Source organism: Salmo salar, chromosome 21 (genome assembly GCF_965601325.2).
Source record: "Salmo salar chromosome 21, fSalSal1, whole genome shotgun sequence".
In the NCBI taxonomy this organism is placed as follows: Eukaryota; Metazoa; Chordata; class Actinopteri; order Salmoniformes; family Salmonidae; genus Salmo; species Salmo salar.
Window position 1 is genome coordinate 17832469 of NC_138311.1, and position 26252 is coordinate 17858720.

General features: G+C 42.9%; 2 protein-coding genes across 7 annotated transcripts in view; both read left to right on the plus strand.

The window, feature by feature from the left end:
- Positions 1-5665, plus strand: part of LOC106581759 (rap guanine nucleotide exchange factor 4) — a 41932-nt gene extending 36267 nt beyond the window's left edge. For both annotated transcript variants that reach the window (XM_082967011.1, XM_082967012.1), the window contains 6 exons: positions 1317-1407; positions 1574-1624; positions 1862-1949; positions 4331-4395; positions 4607-4661; positions 4759-5665. In XM_082967011.1, the coding sequence (XP_082823137.1) occupies positions 1317-1407; positions 1574-1624; positions 1862-1949; positions 4331-4395; positions 4607-4661; positions 4759-4886 (478 nt within the window). In that variant the 3' untranslated portion in view covers positions 4887-5665. The remainder of the gene's footprint in view (positions 1-1316; positions 1408-1573; positions 1625-1861; positions 1950-4330; positions 4396-4606; positions 4662-4758) is intronic.
- A 297-nt stretch (positions 5666-5962) lies between these two features.
- The window catches only part of LOC106581757 (mitogen-activated protein kinase kinase kinase 20), a 38537-nt gene continuing 18247 nt past the window's right edge, over positions 5963-26252 (plus strand). For 2 of the 5 annotated variants that reach the window (XM_014164026.3, XM_014164028.3), the window contains exons 1-10: positions 5969-6185; positions 12948-13146; positions 13681-13768; positions 17457-17558; positions 17935-18000; positions 18174-18202; positions 18319-18456; positions 21211-21297; positions 21705-21779; positions 23135-23241. In XM_014164026.3, the coding sequence (XP_014019501.3) occupies positions 6073-6185; positions 12948-13146; positions 13681-13768; positions 17457-17558; positions 17935-18000; positions 18174-18202; positions 18319-18456; positions 21211-21297; positions 21705-21779; positions 23135-23241 (1004 nt within the window). In that variant the 5' untranslated portion in view covers positions 5969-6072. The other 3 variants (XM_045704483.2, XM_045704484.2, XM_014164027.3) reach the window with 3 other exon arrangements.

Below are 26252 nucleotides of genomic sequence, written 5' to 3' on the forward strand. Positions count from 1 at the left end.
GCATACTTTTCGTTTTTCCCGAACTCACTCCACTCGCGCAGGAGGAGGAAACATGCGCTGCTAGTGCTACGACAGTCGCAGATCTAATACACCGCTGTAACTCTGATTAATATGTCCTATATGTCCTAATAATTCAAAAGATTTCTCAGAAAACCAGTTGTTTTAATCGGCGTATGCTTACTTTGATTATGACCTTACGCCGATTAAGATAAACAGAGCTAGGTGTTTACATGACTAATGCCATACTCGCCATATTGCCATAATCGGTTTAATATCGACTTATTAGTGTGTATGCAAATATACTCACTGACTATGTTCACAATGTAAACAAAAGCATCTAGTGCAATTCGAGGGTCATTTAGTACAACCACTAGCGACAATTTAATGAGTACTTGCGAAAAACTGGACCAAATCTATTCTACTTCCACATAATGGATGAATATGGTACATGTCACGGTCGTCGTAGTGAATGGACCAAGGCGCAGCGGGTCGAGTGCTCATCTTAACTTTATTAGTGAACACTTAAATAAACAAAACAAGACATGAACTAACAGTCTTGCAGGCTAAATACAGCGGTGCTAAGAACAACCTCCCACAATACCCATAACAAACATACTCCTAAATATAGGACCTTCAATCAGAGCCAACAATAACCAGCTGCCTCCAATTGAAGGCCCCAATCCCAATTACCTAAACATAGATCTAAATACCCTAGAACAGACATAGAACTATACAACAGAACTAGACCAAAAACCCCGGAATACATAAATCAAACGGCCCTCTACATAAACACACACTTTGAACCATATAAAACAAATACCCCCTGCCACGTCCTGACCAAACTATAATAACAAATAACCCCTTTACTGGTCAGGACGTGACAGTACAGTACAGTTGGGGAACATAGAATAAAGATGCTCTTCCCTCTGCCCCTCTCCACTCTCAAAACAACACGCTTTGTGTAGCAGGTAGAATTTCACATTGGCCCGACGCTGATGGGACAGCAACCTAACAGTGTACAGTGGAGCTGAAGTAACACACTCACACACACACACACACACACACACACACACACACACACACACACACACACACACACACACACACACACACACACACACACACACACACTTAGCTGTAGGGTACAGTCCGGCAACCCTCCCAATCCATCCCTAAGGGGAAGGTCTGTATGTCGAGATGAACAAATGTGTAAATGGCTGAATGTACGTGTATCATGTGTTTCCTCTCCTGTCCCCTATGATGTAACATGTGACCCAATCCTGATTAATCATTGGACTATTTCCTCTCTGTGACAGCTGTAAGGAGTATAAGAACCTCAACTCCTTCTTCGCTATCGTTATGGGCATGAGCAACCCAGCCGTGAGCAGACTGAGTCAGACCTGGGAGGTGGGTCTCTGTCTGTCTGTCTGTCACTGTGTCGGTCGGTCTGTCCGTCCGTCTGTCCCTCACTGTCTATCTGTCTGTCCAACAACACTCACCTGTGTTTAGCACCTGCCCAAGAATATTGGGATTTCAAACGTCTGTTAACCTTCCCTGTTATTTGTGTTGACAGAAACTACCCAGCAAATTCAAGAAATTTTACAGCGAATTTGAAAGCTTAATGGTGAGTAGCATGAACCATTTTAGCCCCGTATCAACTATTCATCCACTCACATAGTCTCTAGCCTTGCTTTCTATAACTTCTCTTTATTCAAATATTGAATTGAAACTTGACATTCTTGCATGGTCTTTTGTCATCGAGCAATGTATGGACTGAGCAGCGCCACCCTTGGCTGTGACTGGGATGTGCCCACTTAACATGGTTATGGCAGATCTCAGAACAGTGTGAGTGTTTCCACAGGACCCGTCCAGGAACCATCGGGCGTACCGGCTCACTGTGGCCAAGCTGGACCCACCCATCATTCCCTTCATGCCGCTGCTGATCAAAGGTCAGTGCAACACAACACAGCTCTCTCTCCACTGCCTTCATGACCCTCCATGTTGTTTACCCATTATCTTACCCATTGATTGACTAATTGAGAGGTTTATCCTCACTGCCTCTTGTGTGAAGAAGTTATTATCGGCGACTTTTGACCTCTTGTTTTGGAGTGTCGACCTGCGACACAGTGTAACTACAGTAGCTTCTATATTGTTTGCTCTGGTCAATTCCACTCCTGGGAATTGGGAAAGGGGGATACCTAGTCTGTTGTACAACTGAATACATTCAACTGAAATGTGTCTTCTACGTTTAACCCAACCCCTCTGAATCAGAGAGGTGCGGAGGGCTGACTTAATCGACATCCACGGCAACCAGGGAATAGTGGGTTAACTGCCTTGCTCAGGGGCAGAACAACAGATTTATACCTTGTCAGCTCTGGGATTCGATCCAGCAACCTTTCGGTTACTGGCCCAATGCTCCTACCTGCCAGGCTACCTACAGTGGGGGAAAAAAGGATTTGATCCCCTGCTGATTTTGTACGTTTGCCCACTGATAAAGAAAGGATCAGTCTATAATTTTAATGGTAGGTTTATTTGAACAGTGAGAGACAGAAAAACAACAAAAATATCCAGAAAATCGCATATCAAAAATGTTATAAATTGATTTGCATTTTAATGAGGGAAATAAGTATTTCACCCCCTCTCAATCAGAAAGATTTCTGGCTCCCAGGTGTCTTTTATACAGGTAACGAGCTGAGATTAGGAGCACACTCTTAAAGGGAGTGCTTCTAACCGCAGCTTGTTACCTGTAAAAAAAGACACCTGTCCACAGAAGCAATCAATTAATCAGATTCCAAACTCTCCACCATGGCCAAGACCAAAGAGCTCTCCAAGGATGTCAGGGACAAGATTGTAGACCTACACAAGGCTGGAATAGGCTACAAGACCATCGCCAAGCAGGTTGGTGAGAAGGCGACAACATTTGGTGCGATTATTCGCAAATGGAAGAAACACAAAAGAACTGTCAATATCCCTCAGCCTGGGGCTCCATGCAAGATCTCACCTCGTGGGGTTGCAATGATCATGAGAACGGTGAGGAATCAGCCCAGAACTACACGGGAGGATCTTGTCAGTGATCTCAAGGCAGCTGGGACCATAGTCACCAAGAAAACAATTGGTAACACACTACGCCGTGAAGGACTGAAATCCTGCAGCGCCCGCAAGGTCCCCCTGCTCAAGAATACATATATATGCCCGTCTGAAGTTTGCCATTGAACATCTGAATGATTCAGAGGACAACTGGTGAAAGTGTTGTGGTCAGATGAGACCAAAATGGAGCTCTTTGGCATCAACTCAACTCGCCATGTTTGGAGGAGGAGGAATGCTGCCTATGACCCCAAGAACACCATCTCCAGCGTCAAACATGGAGGTTTGGAAACATTATGCTTTGGGGGTGTTTTTCTGCTAAGGGACAGGACAACTTCACCGCATCAAAGGGACGATGGACGGGGCCATGTACCGTCAAATCTTGGGTGAGAACATCCTTCCCTCAGCCAGGGCATTGAAAATGGGTCGTGGATGGGTATTCCAGCATGACAATGACCCAAAACACACGGCCAAGGCAACAAAGGAGTGGCTCAAGAAGAAGCACATTAAAATCCTGGAGTGGCCTAGCCAGTCTCCAGACCTTAATCCCATAGAAAATCTGTGGAGGGAGCTGAAGGTTCGAGTTGCCAAACGTCAGCCTCGAAACCTTAATGACTTGGAGAAGATCTGCAAAGGAGAGTGGGACAAAATCCCTCCTGAGATGTATGCAAACCTGGTGGCCAACTACAAGAAACGTCTGACCTCTGTGATTGCCAACAAGGGTTTTGCCACCAAGTACTAAGTCATGTTTTGCAGAGGGGTCAAATACTTATTTCCCTCATTAAAATGCAAATCATTTTATAACATTTTTGACATGCATTTTTCTGGATTTTTTTGTTGTTATTCTGTCTCTCACTGTTCAAATAAACCTACCATTAAAATTATAGACTGACCATTTCTTTGTAAGTGGGCAAATGTAACCGATGTGAAATGGCTAGTTAGTTAGCGGTGGTGCGCGCTAATAGCGTTTCAATCGGTGACGTCACCCGCTCTGAGACTTGAAGTAGGGTTGCCCCTTGCGTTGCAAGGGCCGCGGCTTTTGTGGCGCGATGGGTAACGATGCTTCGTGGGGTGTCAGTTGTTGATGTGTGCAAGGGTCCCTGGTTCGAGCCCGGGTTGGGGCGAAGAGAGGGACGGAACCTACACTGTTACACAAACGTACAAAATCAGCAGGGGATCAAATACTTTTTCCCCCTCACTGTATGCTCTCTCTATGTGTGTAATCATATTGCTATTATCTTTTCAGACATGACATTCACTCATGATGGAAACAAGACGTTCATTGACAGTTTGGTCAATTTTGAGAAAATGGTAAGGCCCTCCAAGATGATATAGATCTGTACATGATATTATTTTATATTGGAAGTCTACATTCTTAATGGTACCCTGAAGAAGGCCCAGTGATGCCGAAACGTTGGTGTTCTACCCAGTACATTACTTGGCGTTTACATATAGTGTGTGACTCTCTATTTGTGTAAATTCACAATGACAACATCTAGACGTGATGTTTTTCTTCTCCCAGCGAATGATCGCTAATACAGTGAGGATCGTGAGATACTGCAGAAGTCTACCGTTCAGTAAGTCAACATACTGTTCCTCTGTGTAGCCTTCACTTGACTGGCTTCCAACAGGACATTGTTTTCATAAAGGTGGGTTTTCCTCGTCCTCTGTCAGGTGCAGAGCCGTCTCAGACCAGTAAGAACCACCTGGACGTGCGGAGCTACGTGCGTCAGCTGGCTGTTATTGACAACCAGAGAACACTGTCTCAGCTCTCCCATAGACTGGAGCCTCGCAGAACCTGAATCCTCCCTGGACACTGGACGGACACTGGACGGACACATGTCACATGCTGCTGCTCTACTGCCAAAAAAGAAGCTTGCTTTATACAGTATGTTATACCAGTACACACACATACCCACTCTGCTACATAGAACCTCACGTTATTACATGTATAGTCAAGTATCATTTTAGATGCTACAGAGTTCATCAGCGCCACCTTCAACTGTATTTCAAATGTCAGTATAATTTCCGCTTCTTTGTTTCCTTAAGTGTATTGTTTCAATTTTTGTAAACAATGGGCAACAGCCTGGTTTAAATTTCACAGCATTTTCAAATTCATCTCATTCTTATGTCCCTGAAGGTCTATTTGATACTTTGAAGTCACCTGCCTCATGAAAAGGACTCAATGTATAAAGCGAAAGGATCTTTTGGAAATAATCATCCATTAGATTGTTGCACAAATCTATGTCGGGTTGATGTTAGTTAGGAAACTTTTCAGAATGGAAACATTGGCTCTTATTTCACTTCCTGACCTCATAAATTGCAAAATCCTAATATTCAGTTGTGGTTTCATATCTTTTTTGTAAATCAGATTATATTTATACATATTTTAGTTTGTGGCTTTTTATTACACGTTGTACAATGTATTCCTCTATTTATTATGACCTCAGCGTGCAATGATTTGAGATGTTGGGCTGCATATATGTGAGCACATTCCTCTATAAATATCTGTGAGGTAACTATTGTCTGCAAGATTTTTTGCCATGTTTATTCTGTAAATATTAAAAACGAATTAGATGTATCTGCTGACGATGCTGTCCAGTTGATTGTCCATTGATTCTTTTTTATAACAAGTAATTATGAGCTGAGCTGATGATATATTCAGAGTAGCCTGAAATAATATTTCAAATACAGTTTCATGCTGTCATAGTAGTCTTTTGATGATAGGGAAACTAATTCAATTCCCTAAGACTGCTTGTGTTGGTTGTTATAACATAGCTACTACGTCTGAGTAGTAACTCTTTGGGGTGTTCAGATTTTGTCCATGGAGTGGAGCTGTTGTCGTCAGAATTTGTGTGAAAGTACTCGAAATATGTTGGGATCTTCTCTCTGTGTGTTACAGCGTTTGGTAGCCCGGGTCAAGGAAGTTGGGCTAACTCTAGAATTCACAGTATGGGGAAATCATAGACGTCACGCTCGGGTTCCCGAATGTGGGTTCTTTACAGTCCTGTCTTTGGTTATATGTTTACCGACAGAAGTTACGCTACCCATTGGATCTGTCAGACTGTGATCGCCGGTTTTATTTGTTGGAAAAGTCAAAGGTAGGTAACGTCGCATTATGTTTCAGTGTAGCCTAGCCAGGCGCCATGAGATGTTTTCAATTACATCATTTTTTGAAAGCTGTGATAATCATTCATGCGTGACGTAAACATAATGTACCAGACCAATAACCTAAATCCTATGATTTGTATCTTTATTTTACAGTTGTCTGTTTTTGGCAAAGCTCGGTCTCGTGCGTAAAAGTGCCTAGTTATGCGCAACATGGGTGTCATCGAGGAAATGGGCTGTCTTGCCTCAAAAACTTTATGTTAATCCTTAGCTGCTGAAGTGTCTTTTTACGAAATGTACATAATGGGGACCTGACAGAAAATGGGGGAGGGTCATGCTTTTTCAATTTCAGTCAGGGGGAGCTTTTAGTATTTTTTTAAAACTCTAGTCCATGGTAGGGTCATTTAATTTGTAATTGATTACGTTTCTATATTTATCAGTGTTCTATAATTAGTTGCTTATTCGGCTATATATCGATGTGTGTCCGATACCACCCCCTCATCTCTGATTCTCCGCTGGGTACACAATATCAAGCGTCTGTAGTCTATTTGGTGTGGTCTCAATCAAATGATCCATAGCCTATAGGCTATACGAAGTGCATGGAGAAGCTCAGAGCCAAGTCATATTTCTAAGAAAATGTACTTGCTTCCTGAGTCTTATGCGCTGCAGAACACTTGCCCATTGTGTGTTTATTAGAGTTTTTGACCTCACAATAAGCCTGATTCAATTAACTTGGTGCTGAAACTTGAAGTGGCAGCCGCTGCACAATCAATCTGAAATGGACAGCTCATGGTGCTGAAATTAGGCAAATTCGAGTAGGCATAATTCATTTAAACCATCTTCGTTTTAATTTTACTTTACTAACAACAAGAGGGGTTTATGTTGGAGCTTATTTCTTCCTATATAAGAGGTTATCCTACCTGCTTGACAGACAGAATATGGCTATAGGCTGCTATCCATCAATTGTTCGTCCAATTCCTCCACCCACAATGCACTCTTTAAATAGCCTATCTTCGTGTCAATAAAGGGTTGTTAAGTTAAAACCAGGACTCGGATTGAGGGGTATGAGAGGGTATGCCATAGGCCTTCCTTATATTAAAGAAAACGGCAAAAACCATAGGTGTAACGTCTGCTTCCAACTCACACTCTCAAACACCTAGATCCCCTGAACGCAGCTCACTCTCCAGATCCCAATCACCTGAATTCTGATCACCAGTTCACACACCTGTATGTCATTATCACACACTATTTAGTTCAGTTCATTGCACTCCATCACTCCATCACTGTGCGGTTTTGTTTTGTACACATTCTATTCGGAGCTCTGTTTATTTCCATTTTAGTCCTCCCGTGTATCGTAGTTTTTGGCCATCCTCACTAACAACGTTTTTTTTTTTTGCATATTCCCTGCCTGTACTTTTGCCTATCAGATTTCCTGTCATCAACCTCTTGCCTGACCTCCCGGACTATGTTATTATCCTTTTTCCCTGCCTGTACTGTTACCTTTTTGGATTCCCTGTGTATGACCTTCTGCCTGTCCCTGGACCCATCTACCTGCCTCCTCCTGTGGTCCTTTACTAAATAAACACCTGCTGAACCCTGCGCTTGAAACCAGCACTCTGTCTCCCATCATACACATTACAATAGGCCTATCCATTGTTAGCTTAATTTACTGCAGTGGGCTAAATCAGGGTCACACTCTTGGTAGTCTTAAACAAAGCTACTTTGAAACAAAAGTATACACCCATGTATTACACACATGCTTATGGGCTTAAAAAAACATGTTGTCAGATATAAAGTTGAAATGTATTACATTTTTTAGTTTGCATCCCAATATTAAACATTATATACACTACCGTTCAAAAGTTTGGGGTCACTTATAAATGTCCTTGTTTTTGAAAGAAAAGCACATTTTTGGTCCGTTAATGTCACGCCCTGATCTGTTTCACCTGTCCACCATCCGGCATACACGGTAAAACGCCTCCTGGGTGTTCGACCATGGGGCAGGGGTTTCCAGTACCTGGTTGACTGAGAAAGTTACGGCCCGGAGGAGAGGTGCTGGGTTCCCGCTACAGACATCCTGGATCCAGCCCTCATCGCCGACTTCCACCTCCGACACCCCGTAAACCAGGTATGCGCCCAGGTGGGACGCCAGGTGGTGCCATGGGGGGGAGGGGGGAGGGGGGGGGGGGTACTGTCACACCCTGATCTGTTTCACCTGTCCTTGTGATTGTCTCCACCCCCTCCAGGTGTCGCTTATTTCCCCCGGTGTATTTATCCCTTTCCTGTCTCTCTGTGCCAGTTCGTCTTGTTTGTTAAGTCAACCAGCGGTTTTATTTAATTATTTGCAAACAGGGACAGTTTCCATGCAAACAAAACACACACTGATTTGACATTGGATAAATATGATAAGATGAGCCTCTTTCTCTGTCCATTCTCAGCCTGTAATGTATGTGGTAATACAAAAGATTATACTAAGGTCTCCATGTAAAATGATGTAGAATTGTAGGAAATGTTTATAAAAGGCTATTTTTTCATGGACAGATGATAGATTCAGCAATGTTTTTACTATAAAGGTGATCTTTCCATCCCTACTCTTGTCCATGGTGGTCTGCGAACCCACAACCTTCTATCTCGCAGCCCTGTGCGCTATCAAAATTCCTGCGTTTCAATGTACTGCGTGCAGGACGAAGATCAATTTCCAAAACTGCATATCTAAGTCTCTGGTAAACGGTAGGCATGTTATCTGCTATTCACTTTATGTTTTCATTTTTATTTTGGGCATAGGGGAGAGTCACTTTTTTTCCCCCAAGCATTTAGGGAGTATTTAGTTCAAATATGCTGGAGGAAGGTGTCATCCATTTTCATTTCAGAGAGGTCCAATTTTCTCCAGGTAACCCTTATAAACTCAAAAAAAGAAATGTCCTCTCACTGTCAACTGCGTTTATTTTCAGCAAACTTAACATGTGTAAATATTTGTATGAACATAAGATTCAACAACTGAGACATAAACTGAACAAGTTCCACAGACATGTGACTAACAGAAATGGACTAATGTGTCCATGAACAAAGGGGGGGGTCAAAATCAAAAGTATCAGTCAGTATCTGGTGTGGCCACCAGCTGCATTAAGTACTGCAGTGCATCCCCTCCTCATGGACTGCACCAAATTTGCCAGTTCTTGCTGTGAGATGTTACCCCACTCTTCCACCAAGGCACTTGCAAGTTCCCAGACATTTCTTGGGGGAATGGCCCTAGCCCTCACCCTCCGATCCAACAGGTCCCAGACGTGCTCAATGGGATTGAGATCCGGGCTCTTCGCTGGCCATGGCAGAACACTGACATTCCTGTCTTGCAGGAAATCACGCACAGAACGAGCAGTATGACTGGTGGCATTGTCATGCTGGAGGGTCATATCAGGATGAGCCTACAGGAAGGGTACCACATGAGGGAGGAGGATGTCTTCCCTGTAACGCACAGCGATGGGATTGCCTGCAATGACGACAAACTCAGTCCGATGATGCTGTGACACACTGCCCCAGACCATGACGGACCCTCCACCTCCAAATCGAGCCCACTCCAGAGTACAGGCCTCGGTGTAACGCTCATTCCTTGGACTATAAACGCAAATCCGACACTATAAAGACAAAACCGCAACTCGTCAGTGAAGAGCACTTTTTGCCAGTCCTGTCTGGTCCAGCGACGGTGGGTTTGTGCCCATAGGCAACATTATTGCCGGTGATGTCTGGTGAGGACCTGCCTTACAACAGGCCTACAAGCCCTCAGTCCAGCCTCTCTCAGCCTATTGCGGACAGTCTGAGCACTGATGGAGGAATTGTGCATTCCTGGTGTAACTTGGGCAGTTGTTGTTGCCATCCTGTACCTGTCCCGCAGGTGTGATGTTCGGATGTACCGATCCTGTGCAGGTGTTGTTACACGTGGTTTGCCACTGCGAGGACGATCAGCTGTCCGTCCTGTCTCCCTGTAGCGCTGTCTTATGCATCTCACAGTCCGGACATTGCAATTTATTGGCGTGGTCACATCTGCAGTCCTCATGCCTCCTTGCAGCATGCCTAAGGCACGTTTACGCAGATGAGCAGGGACCCTGGACATCTTTCTTTTGGTGTTTATCAGTGTCAGTAGAAAGGCCTCTTTAGTGTCCTAAGTCTTCACAACTGTGACCTTAATTGCCTACCGTCTGTAAGCTGTTAGTGTCTTAATGACCGTTCCACAGGTGCATGTTCATTAATTGTTTATGGTTCATTGAACAAGCATGGGAAACAGTGTTTAAACCCTTTACAATGAAGATCTGTGAAGTTATTTGGATATATCTTTGAAAGACAGGGTCCTGAAAAAGGGACATTTCTTTTTTTGCTGAGTTTAAATAACCTACACTTCCTTAGCTCTTTTTCTCATGGTCAGATTAACAGATTAACTCAGACTGGTTTTGGGTACTGTATAAAAACCTACAACTACTACCAGGGCAACTCCCCTCACAGGTATGCTTTAACTTTCAGAATTAGAAGTGTGTCGGCACAGGATGAGTATTGTAAAGACACTGCGTAAACATTGCTATGGCAGGTTGGAATGAATCCCAGCCTTGCACTACGTACTGGGCACAGACGTCATTTCAATGACTAGTTTTGATTTACATTTGGTTGAGTCGTCAACTAACGTGAATTCAACATGAAATCAATAAAACATGTCATTGAAACAAGTTACAATTCCCTGACGTTGATTACTTTTTGCAAATCCAATAAATGTTCCACGTTGTTTCAACATCATCACGTGACATTTTCTTCTTGAAATGATGTGGAATCAACCGCTGAACCAGTTTTTGCCCAGTGGGTAGCCTGTACATATTTTGGGTGTGGTGTGTGCAGCAGCATAAACACCAATGAGCAACGGTCCCTCCCCATACAGTAGCTCACCCATTGTTTTCCTTGATATGGTGATCTCTCCAAACAGAGCACAGTAGTTGTAACCAGTTCTGTCCTCTTGGGTGCACCAGTATCTATACTAGTATGAGCTAGTAATATTAGTAATTCTAGCGGTTTATGCCACAAATTGCATAGTACATTTTGCTTGAATCAAATGCATTATCTTAGGGTTGTGGAGAATTTGAGGGGAGTAAAGAGGACGATCTTGACCATCCAACGTTTTGTCCACAATACAATGTCCACAATACGTGTACAAGATACACGGTAGGCTATTCAGTGTAGCATCACTGTCCTTAACATCAGCTGATCACGTTTTGTTTCATCCTTAGTGCTGTTTTGCCCTGGCTGAATTATCGACTGTACGTCCCTGGAGTCATTTAGATTATGTGATCAACATGGTAGAGTTGAAACACTGCAGCTTCTCTGGAGCTGAAGTTAGGAATTCCTGATGGGACACTTACCGTGTTTGTTGATGTAGCTGAGTTAAACCTATATCAACATTTACAGTAATGACATCCACCACAGGGATGATATAGATGGGTAAAGTAGATGAGGTAATTCAATACATTTGATTATCTCAAATACATTTTTACTATCTGCAGAGTATATTTCCACATGGGCATTGGCCCGTTATTTCAATGTCTGCAGCAGAGTGTTTACTTTCCAGCGAGGACAGGCAGAAACGAGCCCTAGAGTGTGTGCTCCAATAACATCCAGCAACCCTGGCGTCTTGAGTGGCCCCAGAAAATGTCAGAGCTGCTCATGTACTGGGAAGATCGGTGTGAGGCTAAGTATAGCATGAATAGCCATAAATTAGAAGAGAGCATTGACTCCCCTCTGTGACAAATGGAGGCGTTTTCGGCTGGGCTGGATAGCAATCCTGATTCAGGTCCAAGTAAGAGCCTCTTAAAAGCCATAATTGCTGAGCAGTAAATGGGTAACTTATGAACAATAGCCGAGCTACAATTTCCTGTAATGTGGGGATTCTTTCTTTACAGGATGCATTTAGGTTATGTGAAAACAAAAGGTCCTCATAGTCTGTGGGCACAAGTTTGATGCTTTGATCAGTTGTTCCTTCTCCCTAAACATTGCAATTGATATACATTAGGAACACATAGTCACTGTTCTTTGAAAATAGAATTAGAGGTGTAGCACCTTCTTTGAGTTAGTTTTTTTTAAAACAAGTGTGTACTGATTGTGTGTCGTTCCAAGTTTGCAGTGATTCATGGGAGACTAGAGGATGCGATCCATTTATGAGCTCTGCTGTGTGTAACTCACTAGCCTTACATGTACAGACCACTCTAGACTGTTCTGGAATAGTCTGTGGCTTTGGCCGCGTGTATTTTGTGCAAAGTGATCACAGCAGAGGGAGAATGCATGCCAGGGATGCCATAGTCCTTATACAAGCTGACAGAGGATCCTGGGCCACTCATTCAGTGCTTACTGGTAGTGGTGACTGTGTGACGTCGGTCTGGGGCAGGCAGGCACGTTGAATGTGCTGGCTGAGATTAGATATATCACGGTGCCACTCCGGGCAGGCGTAGCCAATGGCACAGAGGCCTGCCTGGGGTACTGTTAGCAGCACATCCAGTCACACACTCTCTCTAATGGTGTGCTCTAGTGTACATGGACTGCACCAAGCTGTTCTTTTAGTGTGCCACCGGCGCAGGACTTTTACTTGAGGAATCAGAGGTTTTTTTTGGGGGGGGGGGAACAAACCTGAGACAGATTTGAGCATTGGTTCTAAAAGAAAAAGCGTTTTAGTGAACTGTGCTTCTTCTTCTTCCTCCTCCACTGTCTCCTTCCCTGTGGTCCTCCAGACAGACAGACAGTCGAGTTGTGTCTGAGTGTCGTTATGAGATGTCGTCTCTCAGTGCCTTCTTCGTGCAAATCAAGTTTGATGACGTCCACTTCTACGAGAACTGCGGCGGCGGCAGCTTCGGGAGCGTGTACCGAGCCAGGTGGATCTCTCAGGACAAAGAAGTGGCGGTGAAAAAGCTGCTCAAGATCGAAAGTGAGGTAGGAGTCGTAATTGCCGAGGCTTTTCATAAACTTTTTAATTGTCAGTGTGGCAATCATTTTAATTGCCCCCGTTTTAGTGGGTTGTGGTGACTTTTGGGACCCCATCAGTCATAGTCATTATGCTCCTCCTCGCTTTGTGCACAGAATTGGCACGTACTGTATGCTTTAAAGAAAGATCATTGCCAAATGAGAGATCATATTAAGACCAATTAAAGCAAGTGTTTCGTAGTCTGGAGATTTCTTGTAAGTGACGGCCTCATTGTCTTAAGACAAAAAAACACATCTGATATACCTATTCATGCATATTCTATTTGATCTCCGGGCCTATTGCCGGGTGTGCATAACTTCGAGTCTTTATTTCAAGAAATAGTTCACTGATATCCATTGATCTTCAGTAGCTTAACATAATGCGTAGTCAAGCCAATTCATTTTGAATGGAAATGCAATACGGCCTCGTTTTGCGGCAACATTTGCCACGCTGTTATGCCGTCTGTATCTTTTGTTTTCTGTGTTTTTGTTGTTGTTGTTCAGGCTGAAATCCTCAGTGTACTCAGCCATCGCAACATCATTCAGTTCTACGGGGCGATCCTCGAAGCACCCAACTATGGAATCGTCACTGGTAAGTCCATGCAACCCTTATCGTGTTAGTTGTGTCATCCAATAGTAACCGCAGCGTTTATCTCCACCGCAGCGTTTATCTCCACCGCAGCTTCAGACCACGTATACATCCGCTGCGTTAATGGAAAACCAGGAATCACCATCTGTTCGTGATTGGTTCACAGCTATTCTGTTTGCTTAGAAGTGAATGGCGCTGTGGTCTATATTAACAGTATCGCTAGATGACTTTATGGTTCAGTAAGATAACGTGTTGCTGGCTTTTTGTTTATGTTGAATGTTTCTAAAGTTCATGCCGCGTGACAGTCCTCTCCCTGTGGTATGGGGAACCCCTCCCTGCTCATGTTCTGAATATCTTATCACATGGTAGTCATTGGCAGACTCACCGCTCCCATGATCAGGATGTTAGCGATGAACTTCTCTCAGCCAGTGAGTGGTGAATAACACTGCTGTTGATAGGAATAGGACAGTGCTCACTGCTCACTCAAGATATTTATTTACTTTTGACTTGGATTTTCTACATTCTTTTACTACTAGGAGTTTACCTACTCTATTTCCTCCCTAATCTCTTCCTTAGGGGGTTTTAAGCATGCTCTACACTCTCATTTTATGGTGCATTCTGGTATGCTTCAGACTTGATTCTATCTTTGTTCCCTATAACTCCTTGTTTGGGCAAGCTTAAGTCTTTGTCCTTTTGCTTGTGATCTCCTCTCACGGTCTGGCTTAGCAGTGACCTAAGCGATCAGGTCATTTTGGAAGTGTTCGACCACTGCTTTTAGGATGATTTAGACAAATGACATTTAACTATGACATGTATTTCTTCCCATTCTACCCACCCACACTCACACACTTACTCTGCTGGGTTCTGCTCTACTTTCATAGATCATGGAAGGCTGTTGTATGGAAACTTGCTGTCCTAGTTGGGAAAAACCTCAATCCCATTGCATAAATGTTGTGTGCTACTTCATGGATTGAGGAATTGGAAAATACCCTCATGTCTTTGTAATGAGGAGGCGTTGCTAGATGGAAAAAGGTGCTCCTTTGATGTTTCTGCTTGCTTCCCTCTGTTTATGTCTTAAAATACAGTCATATATTAGCCCTGTGCCGTTATAGTCGGTTACAAGGCAGTAATGTTGAAATCTTTCACAGAGTTCTCAGACTTGACATTTCCCTCCTCCGGTCAGTGTTATGTGAGTGCGAGAGAAGGGGTTGGCTGGTTGTCAAGGAGCTGCTGTCTATATTTATCAAAGCAGAATCTAATTAGCAAGAGATAAAGGAAAAAATGTTAATGACCATTCTGACCATGCCATTTCCACATTCATCAGCTCTGTTATAAATGGCCCCTGTCTGCTCATATATCAGGGACTGTTGTCTCAGCTATCTAACAAACGTTATAAACTGGGTGGTTTGACCCCTGAGTTCTGATTGGCTGAAGGCCATGGTATATCAGACCGTATACCACAGGTATGACAACATTTGTTTTTCCTGCTCTAATTATGTTGGTAACCAGTTTGTAATAGCAATAAGGCACCTCGGGGGTTTGTGGTATATGGCCGCTTTGCATCGTGCGTAACAACAGCCCTTAGCTGTGGTATATTGGCCATATACCACACCCCCTTGGGCCTTATTGCTTAAATATCTATCAGGTGAAGACATTTGTCTCTGCTGACCCACGTGGCAGAGAGCTGGTCAATAACTACCTACATTTACTAGAGAAAAGCAAACTTTTTAATGTCATAGCAGGTGATATAATTCCTTTCAGTTAACTCATGCTTCATACTCACTTTGCGAGGCTAAACTGTGACTGGTAGTCAAACGTTGTATGATGAAAGCAGTTCAGGAAGATGCATTATCTATGGAATTTGCCAGTCTTGTAAAAAAGTACAAAGTACAGAGCCAAATGATAAAAAGTGAGCCTATCTAAGAGATATTATATTGAGATGGCTCAGTATTTGTTTTCCAGTAGGCGGACCTAATCATGCAATGCCATTACAATTAACCATTTTCACAGAACTGGTTTTGTAGTTACAGCCTTCATAGGTCATTACCATTTTTATATTTTTTTATCCGTAGGAAGTCCTGGGGTTCGCTTCTAAAACACACTGTAAATGACTAGTTCAATAACCTACATCCATCCTGGATTTATAATAGGGCATAATATGGTCAGGTCAATTCATATTATTAACGACAAGTATAGGCCTGGTTCCTTCCCTCAAGGTTGATTCTTGTTTGCACTATTTTATGCGGTGACGTAGACGTTTTGGTCGCGCGAACATCCGACTCCCACCAGTCCAGCTGGTTATCAGATAATATCAGTTTGAACCATCTGTCTTTGTCAGGCCACTTTATAGTTCGTGGAGCGACTGGAGCATTGTCTGTCTGTCTCTCTGTCTCCCCGGTACTGTGTCCCAGTGATTTAACAATGTTTATCGGCAGGCTTTTTTTTGAAGGAGGCGTTGCATTGAGTAGCGAAGCATCCAAGTCCACATAATGCTTCTATTGTTAGTGTGTTTCCCTTCACTACTGGTCTGGGAAAACTACTGCATTTGAGTAATATGATTGGCCTGATCCTTCTTGAACGTTATATCGACATTGTTTTACAGGGATGGTATTAACAGTGCCATGTACCTGTCTGTAATCATTTACGGTATATGGGGAATTTGTGTGGCCATACACCTTGACTTCATTTGGATATGGAGAGTTACAGCTGGAATCACAATGACAGGAGAACTGTGCACAAGAGCGTAGGCCCCAGGTGTTGATAGAGTAGTACCCCTTTCCGGCAGTCGAATGTCCAAAGTGTGACCGGAATTTTAGTCATATTTTTCAGAATTGCAAAATGAATCAACATGATTTATTTTTAAAAGCTGAATGGTTGTGTTATATTTCAGTCTTCTGTGATGTATGTAAAGTGTAATATTGGGATGCAAACTCAACATGGAATACGTTTTAAGTCTATATCTGACATGGTCCAGGTGTCTTCTTGTTTTTAAGCCCAGAACCAGGTGTGTGAGGTGTATGCTTTTGTTTCAAAGTAGATTTGTTTAAGACTACCAAGAATGACTCTGTGTGACCCTGATTTAACCCACCGCAGTGAAATGTTAAAGAGTATGAGGTGAAGGAAAAGAGGAACAGGGACACTCAGGGTGCTAAGCTGGGTTAGTAGTGTTTCCTCAATGCATTGTGATTTAATGAGCTCATCTCTTCTAACAGGTCAATGACAGGACAGAGGACAGGACTGTAAACAGGACTTCAACTGCTCTCTTAACTACTGTATAAACCAAACTGTCTATTCACAAATAGAGGACATATTGTCTCACATATTTTATTAACTCATGATTTCTGAATGAGATACGGTTTAAATGATACAGATATATTTGATATGGCACTCTCTTAGAAAAAAAGGTGCTATCTAGAACCTTAAAGAGTTCTTCGGCTGTCCCCATAGGAGAACCCTTTGAAGAACCCTTTTTGGTTGGAGGTAGAACCCTTTTGGTTTCAGGTAGAACTCTTTTGGGTCCTACCCTTTCTACAGAGGGTTCTACATATAACCCAAAATGGTTCTACCTGGAACCAAACAGGGTTCTCCTATGGGGAGAGCCGAAGAACCCTTTTGGAAGCCTTTTCTCTAAGGGTGCAGTGCAATGTAAGTGTAGATTTAGGAGTCTTAATACTGTATGTGTTTCCCACAGAATATGCCGGTGGAGGGTCCCTGTATGACTACCTGTCCAGTGCGGAGAGTGAGGAGATGGACCTGGGACAGGTCATGACATGGGCCATGGAGATTGCCAAAGGTACAGTCACGATTCATTGTATGATCTACTTTAAACCAGGCAATGCTACATGTTGTTTTGGAATTTTTGCATAGCCATTTGACTTAACTAAACCACCCAACTTAGCAATAGAATATGTTTCAGATTTGTCCGCTTATGGTCTATTCCAACTCATTGTTATTCTAGGCATATTTGTTATAGAATTCGGGTCTCACTGAGAACAAGTGAAGTCAAAACATGTAGGCCTAAATGTGATTCATCTATGTCCTTAGTTTGCATAGGAAATTAGCATTGAGAGGGAGGCATGGAGGAGAGCACAGACGAACACAGCCTTGTTTACCTCTGCTGGTTGCACATTGATCTCAGTCAGATGAAATGTGCTTTATTTCTCCGTTAGGCATGCACTATTTACACTCAGAGGCCCCGGTCAAGGTTATCCACAGGGATCTGAAGTCCAGGAATGGTAAGGTTTCAGATCCATCTGCATGATCTCTGTGTCTGTTTCAGTCTGTACAAAAGATATCTCTGGTCAAACTGATTATGTCTATAGCCAGAGGCAAATATTACATAAGCTGAATTAGAAGAAAACTAAAAATACCCATTCTCCTGACTTGAAAAATATGTTTTCTATTGCAGTGGTTGTGACGGCAGACAAAGTTCTTAAGGTACATTTGTTTGCACATGCAAGGGATCTGACGTTTGCATACTGGCTTCACCCAAAACGCTTTGATCCCCAACCCTTGCTAAATCCCGGGACCACCTGTTTCCCCCCCCTGTGTAGATCTGTGATTTTGGGGCATCCCGGTTCCACTCCCACACCACACACATGTCCCTGGTAGGCACGTTCCCCTGGATGGCCCCAGAAGTCATCCAGAGCCTGCCCGTGTCTGAGACCTGTGACACCTACTCCTACGGCGTGGTAAGTGACCAACACATAGGACACACACTGACCAGCTGTTGGATAGTCAGTACAATAGTTGTGTAACCTTTATTTAACTAGGCAAGTCAGTTAAGAACAAATTCTTATTTACGATGACGGCCTACCCCGGCCAAACCCGGATGACGCTGGGCCAATTGTGCACCGCCCAATGGGACTCCCAATCATGGCCAGATGTGATACACCCTGGATTCGAACCAGGGACTGTAGTGTCGCCTCTTACACCGAGATGCAGTGCCTTAGACCGCTACACCACTCGGGAGCCCATAGTTACTTAGACTGGGCTATTTTTATTCTGAAACTGATTCTGCAAGACAATCTGCATGTGATGTCCATATGTATCGACTCATACGTGGAATTTTATTTACAGTAGTATACTGTAATTTAACTACAGAAACCATCAGAGGAGATTTAGGGACTGAACCAGCTTGGGAAAGAAATAGCTCTAATGTCATTGTTGCAACTTCATGGTCGAGAGGGTAAACTGTCAATCAAACAGTACCTAGCACTTGAAAGAACAGACTTTCCAGAGATGACATTTTCATGCCTGCATTACATCCACTTGAAAAGTAGACGCGAGTGGCATTATTGACCTTTGTAGAAGTACTAACAGCGATTCCATATGTTTTCTGCCTCCTTATCATCATCAGAAAATGTCATCTGTCACCCTTGAGTAGACAGAGAGTATGAAGCCTTGGCATATGTTAGTATATGTGTGGGTGTTGGTGTGTGTTTGCGTGTGTGTGTTACTGCGCATGGCTGTGCGCGCGTGTGTGTACAGAAAGTATTTCTATCCCTTGACTTCTCATTTTTTTTCTCACCCATCTACACACAATACCCCATAATGACAAAGTGAAGTCATAATTTTAGAAATGTTGGCACGTGAAATACAGAAATATCTAATTTACACCTCTGAGTCAATACTTTGTAGAAGCACATTTGGCGGCGATTACAGCTGTGAGTCTTTTGGGGTAAGTATCTAAGAGATTTGTACACCTGGATGGCACAATATTTGCCCATTATTCTTAAAAAAATTCTTCAGGTTCTGTCAAGTTGATTGTGGATCATTGCTAGACAGCCATTTTCAAGTCTTGCCATAGATTTTCAAGCCGATTTAAGTCAAAACTGTAACTAGGCCGCTCAAGACCAACCAATGTCATCTTTGTAAGCAACTCCAGTTTAGATTTTGCTGAAAGGTGAATTCGTGTCCCAGTGTCTGGTAGAAAGCAGACTGAACCAGGTTTTCCTCTAGGATTTTGCCTGTTCTTTTAGCTGTATTCCGTTTCTTTTTATCACAAAAAAACTCAGTAGTCCTTGCAGATGACAAGCATGCCCATAACATGACGCGGCCAAAACGATGCTGGGAAATTTGGAGAGTGGTACTCAGTGATGTGTTGTATTGGATTAATCTCAAACATTACACTTAGTGTTCAGGACAAAACGTTAATTTCTTTGCCACATTTTAAGTGCCTTGGATGCATATTTTGGAATATTTTTATTCTGTACAGGCTTCCTTCTTTTTATTCTGTTATTTAGGTCAGTATTGGGGAGTAACTACAATGTTGTTGATCCATCCTCAGTTTTCTGATATCACAACCATTAGATTCTGTAACTGTTTTAATATCACCATTGGCCTCATGGTGCAATCCCTGAACAGTGTCCTTCCTTTCCGGCAACTGAGTTAGGAAGGACGCCTGTGACTTTGTAGTGACTGGGTGTACTGACACACCATCCAAAGCCTAATGAATAATTTAACCATGCTCTAAGGGATATTCAGCGTCTGATATCGGTGCCCTTCTTTGTGAGGCATTGAAAAACCTCCCTGGTCTTAGTGGTGGAATCTGTGCTTGAAATTCACTACTCGATTTATTGACCTTACAGATAGTTGTATGTGTGGGGTACAGAGATGACCTAGTCATTAAAAAATCATGTTAAACACTTTTATTAAACAGTCCATGAACTTATTATCAGATTTGTTAAACACATTCTTACCCCTGAACTTATTTAGGCTTGCCACAACAAAGGGGTTGAATACTTAGTGGCTTCAGCTTTACATTTTTTTATTAATTTCTAAAATTCCAAACCAAATTCCAGTTTGACATTATGGGGTGTTGTGTGTAGATCAGTGACACAACATCTCAATTTCATAAATTCTAAATTCAGGCTGTAACACAGCAAAATGTGGAAAAAGTCAAGGGGTGTGAATACTTTCTGAAGGCACTGTATCTGCCAGCCTGTGTGTATGACTGCTTGGCCACATTCCTGCGTGGTGATGGAGAAGGTGTGAAGTGTGGAGTGACAGAGCATATGAGGCGCGTTCTGTGTCACCCCGCCAGCCAAGGGCTTGACTCCAGAGTGTCATAAACAGTCAGTGTACAAACAGTGCAGGACCTGGGTTCAGGCCAGCAAGTTTCTGGGTCAACACACTCTTCTATCACAATCACCTGGCTTTCACTTACACAAGGGTTTACTTACATAGTGAACAATGATATTTACTCGTCTTATAAACGATGTGATGTGAATAATGAAATGAGTGAAGGGTATAATTAGCATTTTCAAACAAGCCCTCCATTTCATATCATGCAAGGTTTCCGTTCTCCTAATATGGTATCTAATATGTAAAGTCTTAGTCTGTATTGTGTCTCAGTTCAGTGGAAGACCCTGAGCTGACCATGCAGTCTGTGGGCTAGATGCGTTATGCTCATTGACTGACCACGACGTCTCTCCCTGTATCAGGTTCTCTGGGAGATGCTCACCCGGGAGATTCCCTTTAAAGGCCTGGAGGGCATACAAGTCGCCTGGCTGGTGGTGGAGAAGAGTGAGGTACTGTACAGCTACGCTTGTTTTGTCCGTTTTACTCGTTATGCAGTCTTCTAGGAACAGCTGCTGCTTCCTTTATCTATGCTAATCGATTTTGTGAAGAGACACATACCTGACAGTCTTTCGTAATGAGCCAGTGCATCTGTACAGGAATCATTTCAGTCATCACACACCAGCATAGCTAGTAGGGAGATCGTCATATGGGCCGATGCCAATTGATCCCACTCGTGCAATGTCCGCATTCACAGTCTCCAGTCACATGAGTCATCAGTGTGTTTGACCGGCCTCCTGACACGAATGCTCTACCAATATCCCGACCTCAGAACTGAAAGCTGAAACTACTGCAATCCTTTCAGGGAAACGGGAAGAGTGAGTGTGTGTGTAACTGTGATCCTGTCTGTCTGTTCCAGAGATTAACCATTCCCAGTAGCTGCCCAGCTAGTTTCGCTGAGCTGATGAGGAAGTGCTGGGTGACTGAGCCAAAGGTACGTCATCCTCACACACACAGATCCTTTTAAATAACACACACTACCGTTCAAATGCTTGGGGTCACTTAGAAATGTCCTTTTTTTTTTAAGAAAAGCAAAAAGAATTCCATTAAAATAACACCAAATTGATCCGAAATACAGTGTAGATATTGTTAATGTTGCAAATGACTATTGTAGCTGGAAACGGCAGATTTTTTTATGGAATATCTACATAGGCGTACAGAGGCCCATTATCAGCAACCATCACTCCTGTGTTCCAATGGCACGTTGTGTTAGCTAATCAAAGTTTATCATTTTCAAAATGCTAATTGATCATTAGAAAACCCTTTTGCAATTATGTTAGCACAGCTGAAAACTGTTGTTCTGATTAAAGAAGCAATAAAACTGGCCTTCTTTAGACTAGTTGAGTATCTGGAGCATCAGCATTTGTGGGTTCGATTACAGGCTCAAAATGGCCAGAAATAAAGGACTTTCTTCTGAAACTCGTCAGTCTATTCTTGTTCTGAGAAATGAAGGCTATTCCATGTGAGAAATTGCTTAGAAAATGAAGATCTCGTACCTCTTTCAATTCTGGTTAGAGACAGTTTGCGCTGTTCTGTGAAGGGAGTAGTACACAGCGTTGTATGAGATTTTCAGTTTCTTGGCAATTTCTCACATGGAATAGCCATAATTTCTCAGAACAAGAATAGACTGACGAGTTTCAGAAGAAAGTTCTTTATTTCTGGCCATTTTGAGCCTGTAATCGAACCCACAAATGTGGATGCTCCAAATACTCAACTAGTCTAAAGAAGGCCAGTTTTATTGCTTCTTTAATCAGAACAACAGTTTTCAGCTGTGCTAACATAATTGCAAAAGGGTTTTCTAATGATCAATTAGCCTTTTAAAATGATAAACTTGGATTAGCTAACACAACGTGCCATTGGAACACAGGAGTGATGGTTGCTGATAATGGGCCTCTGTACGCCTATGTAGATATTCCATAACAAATCTGCCGTTTCCAGCTACAATAGTCATTTACAACATTAACAATGTCTACTCTATATTTCTGATCTATTTGATGTTATTTTAATGGACAAGAAATGTGCTTTTCTTTCAAAAACAATGACATTTCTAAGTGACCCCAACCTTTTGAACGGTAGTGTAGGTAATTCTATGCTCACGCATACCTACACACCCACTCATATCCACTGTGCACAATAGACTCGGCACACAAGTCCGTACTACAATGGATAATACTAATGATTAATTTTATGTCACATACGGTCAAGAGACCAGTCGAATTGTCATGAATAGATACCCTCCATGTCTGCTTATGAATACCACACTATGTTTTTGCTTTTGTTTCCATGTAGGAAAGACCAATGTTCAAACATATCCTTATAACCCTGGAGTCCATGTCCAATGACAGCAAGCTTCCTGAACAGTGCAACTCCTTCCTACACAACAAGGCAGAATGGAGGTACTGACATCATACTGTATCAGACTGCATCCTCCTATCTCTTCTAGACCGACACACTGCTAGAGCCTAAGGAGATGCCAGACATGTTTCAAATGCGCCTATCTACACTGGGTGAACAAAACATTAGGAACACCTTCCTAATATTGAGTTACACTCGCTTTTGCCCTCAGAACAGCCTCAATTCGTCTGGTCATGGACTCTACAAGTTGTCGAAAGCGTTCCAAAGGGATGCTGGCCCATGTTGACTTCAGTGCTTCCCACAGTTGTGTCGTGTTGGCTGGATGTCCTTTGGGTGGTGGACCGTTCTTGATACACAGGGGAAACTGTTGAGCGTGAAAAACCCAGCAGCATTGCAGTTCTTGACACACTCAAACTGGTGCACCTGGAACCTACTACCATACCCCGTTCAAAGGCACTTCAATCTTTTGACTTGCCAATTCACCCTCTGAATGGCACACATACACGATCCATGTCTCAAGGTTTAAAAATCCTCCTTTAACCTGTCTCCTCCCCTTCATCTACACTGATTGAAGTGGATTTAACAAGCGACATCAGTAAGGGATCACAGCTTTCACCTGAATTCACCTGGTCAGTCTATGTCATGGAAAGAGCAGGTGTTCCTAATGTTTTGTACACTCAGTGTATGCGCAAGTGCTGCTTTTTGTGGGCCGCTAAATGCCTGAAAGGACCTTGCAGTGTGCATATAGATATTCATAATTGCACTGATAACGTAAAGGCGTCAAATATCTAAAGAATCCCCCGTCTGTATATTCTTCCTCTCTATACCCATAAGGTCTATAAAATAATCAAGGTCTTTTTCAAGTCCAAGTGTTTAATTGGCCTGTATGAGCAGCTGGAGGATTAGTGATGTTCAGCACAGCCTGGGTGTTCGCTGCTAGTGCTTACTCTCTCTTTGGTCTTTTCTACACTGACAACGCTTTCATAAAGTCATGTCCAAGCATGCACCTGCAGGTGAGCTGCTCAAGACCAAGCGTCGATAAAGAACATGTGTGATAGTAAGCGGGATGTGTTGCACGTCAAGCACGGTGCTAGCTAGCTTCCAAGGCTGTCTAATCATCATTGTGAAGAAACAGGAGAAGAGTGGAGTAGTGCCTCAGAGGCAAACAGGCGTTGCAGGTGCATTGCGCTATGGTTTCTCATCGCCCTGGTCAGGAGGGAGTCCCTGTGCAGACAGACGCTATGTGCTGGTTGGGTTGGACAGAGACAGATCTCCTGGGTACTATGTCATAGTCTGCCAGGGCCAACAGCTGCGTATTTATCCATGCTTCTACTACGAGGTAATATGCCACTGTCCCACTGATGAAGGCTCAAGGGCTATGTGAGAGAGTTTGACATTAATGTGGACGCTACCATGATTACGGATAGTCCTGAATGAATCGTAAATAATGATAAGTGAGAAGGTTACAGACACACAGATATCATAGCCCCAAGACATACTAACCTCTCACCATTACAGTGGAGCTTAGCATTGGGGGGGTGTATGATATCTGTGCGTCTGTAACCTTCTCACTCATCATTATTCACGATTCATTCAGGACTATCCGTAATCATGGTAGCATCCATATTATTGTAGCAGTGTTTAGAAACATATTCTATTCTTATTTACAATAACAGTGACTCCAAAATGACACGATACATTATTTACCATTCATTTCGATTGGGCAAAAAAATGATCTAAAACACAACCAAAATAAACAGAAAATGCATCCAACAAGTTTGTACAGTCACAAGCTTGATGTAGTCATTGCATGCTAGGAATATGGGACCAAATACTACACTTTTGACTACTTTAATACACATATACTGTGGCAAGAAAAAGTATGTGAACCCTTTGGAATTACCTGGATTTCTGCATAAATTGGTCATAACCCTTGATGTGATCTTCATCTAGAGTTAAGGTCGGAAGTTTACATACACCTTAGCCAAATACATTTAAACTCATTTTCACAATTCCTGACATTTAATCCTAGTAAAGATTGCCTGTCTTAGGTCAGTTAGGATCACCACTTTATTTTAAGAATGTGAAATGTCAGAATAATAGTAGCGAGTGATTTATTTCAGCTTTTATTTCTTTCATCACATTCCCAGTGGGTCAGAAGTTTACATACACTCAATTAGTATTTGGTAGCATTGCCTTTAAATTGTTTAACTTGGGTCAAATATTTCGGGTAGCCTTCCACAACCTTCCCACAATAAATTGGGTGAATTTTGGCCCATTCCTCCTGACAGAGCTGGTGTAACTGAGTCAGGTTTGTAGGCCTCCTTGCTTGCACACACTTTTTCAGTTCTGCCAACAAGTTTTCTATAGGATTGAGGTCGGGCTTTGTGATGGCCACTCCAATACCTTGACTTTGTTGTTCTTAAGCCATTTTGCCACAACTTTGGAAGTATGCTTGGGGTCATTGTCCATTTGGAAGACCCATTTGCGACCAAGCTTTAACTTCCTGACTGATGTCTTGAGATGTTGCTTCAATATATCCACATAATTTTCAATCCTCATGATGCTATCTATTTTGTGAAGTGCACCAGTCCCTCCTGCAGCAAAGCACCTCCACAACATGATGCTGCCACCCCCGTGCTTCACGGTTGAGATGGTGTTCTTCGGCTTGCAAGCGGCCCCCTTTTTCCTCCAAACATAACGATGGTCATTATGGCCAAACAGTTCTATTTATGTTTCATCAGACCAGAGGACATTTCTCCAAAAAGTACGATCTTTGTCCTCATGTGCAGTTGCAAACCGTTGTCTGGCTTTTTTATGGCGGTTTGGAGCAGTGGCTTCTTCCTTGCTGAGCGGCCTTTCAAGTAATGTCGATATAGGACTCATTTTACTGTGGATAGAGATACTTTTGTACCTGTTTCCTCCAGCATCTTCACAAGGTCCTTTGCTGTTGTTTTGGGATTGATTTGCACTTTTCGCACCAAAGTACACTCATCTCTAGGAGACAGAACGCGTCTCCTTCCTGAGCGGTATGACGGCTGTGTGGTCCCAT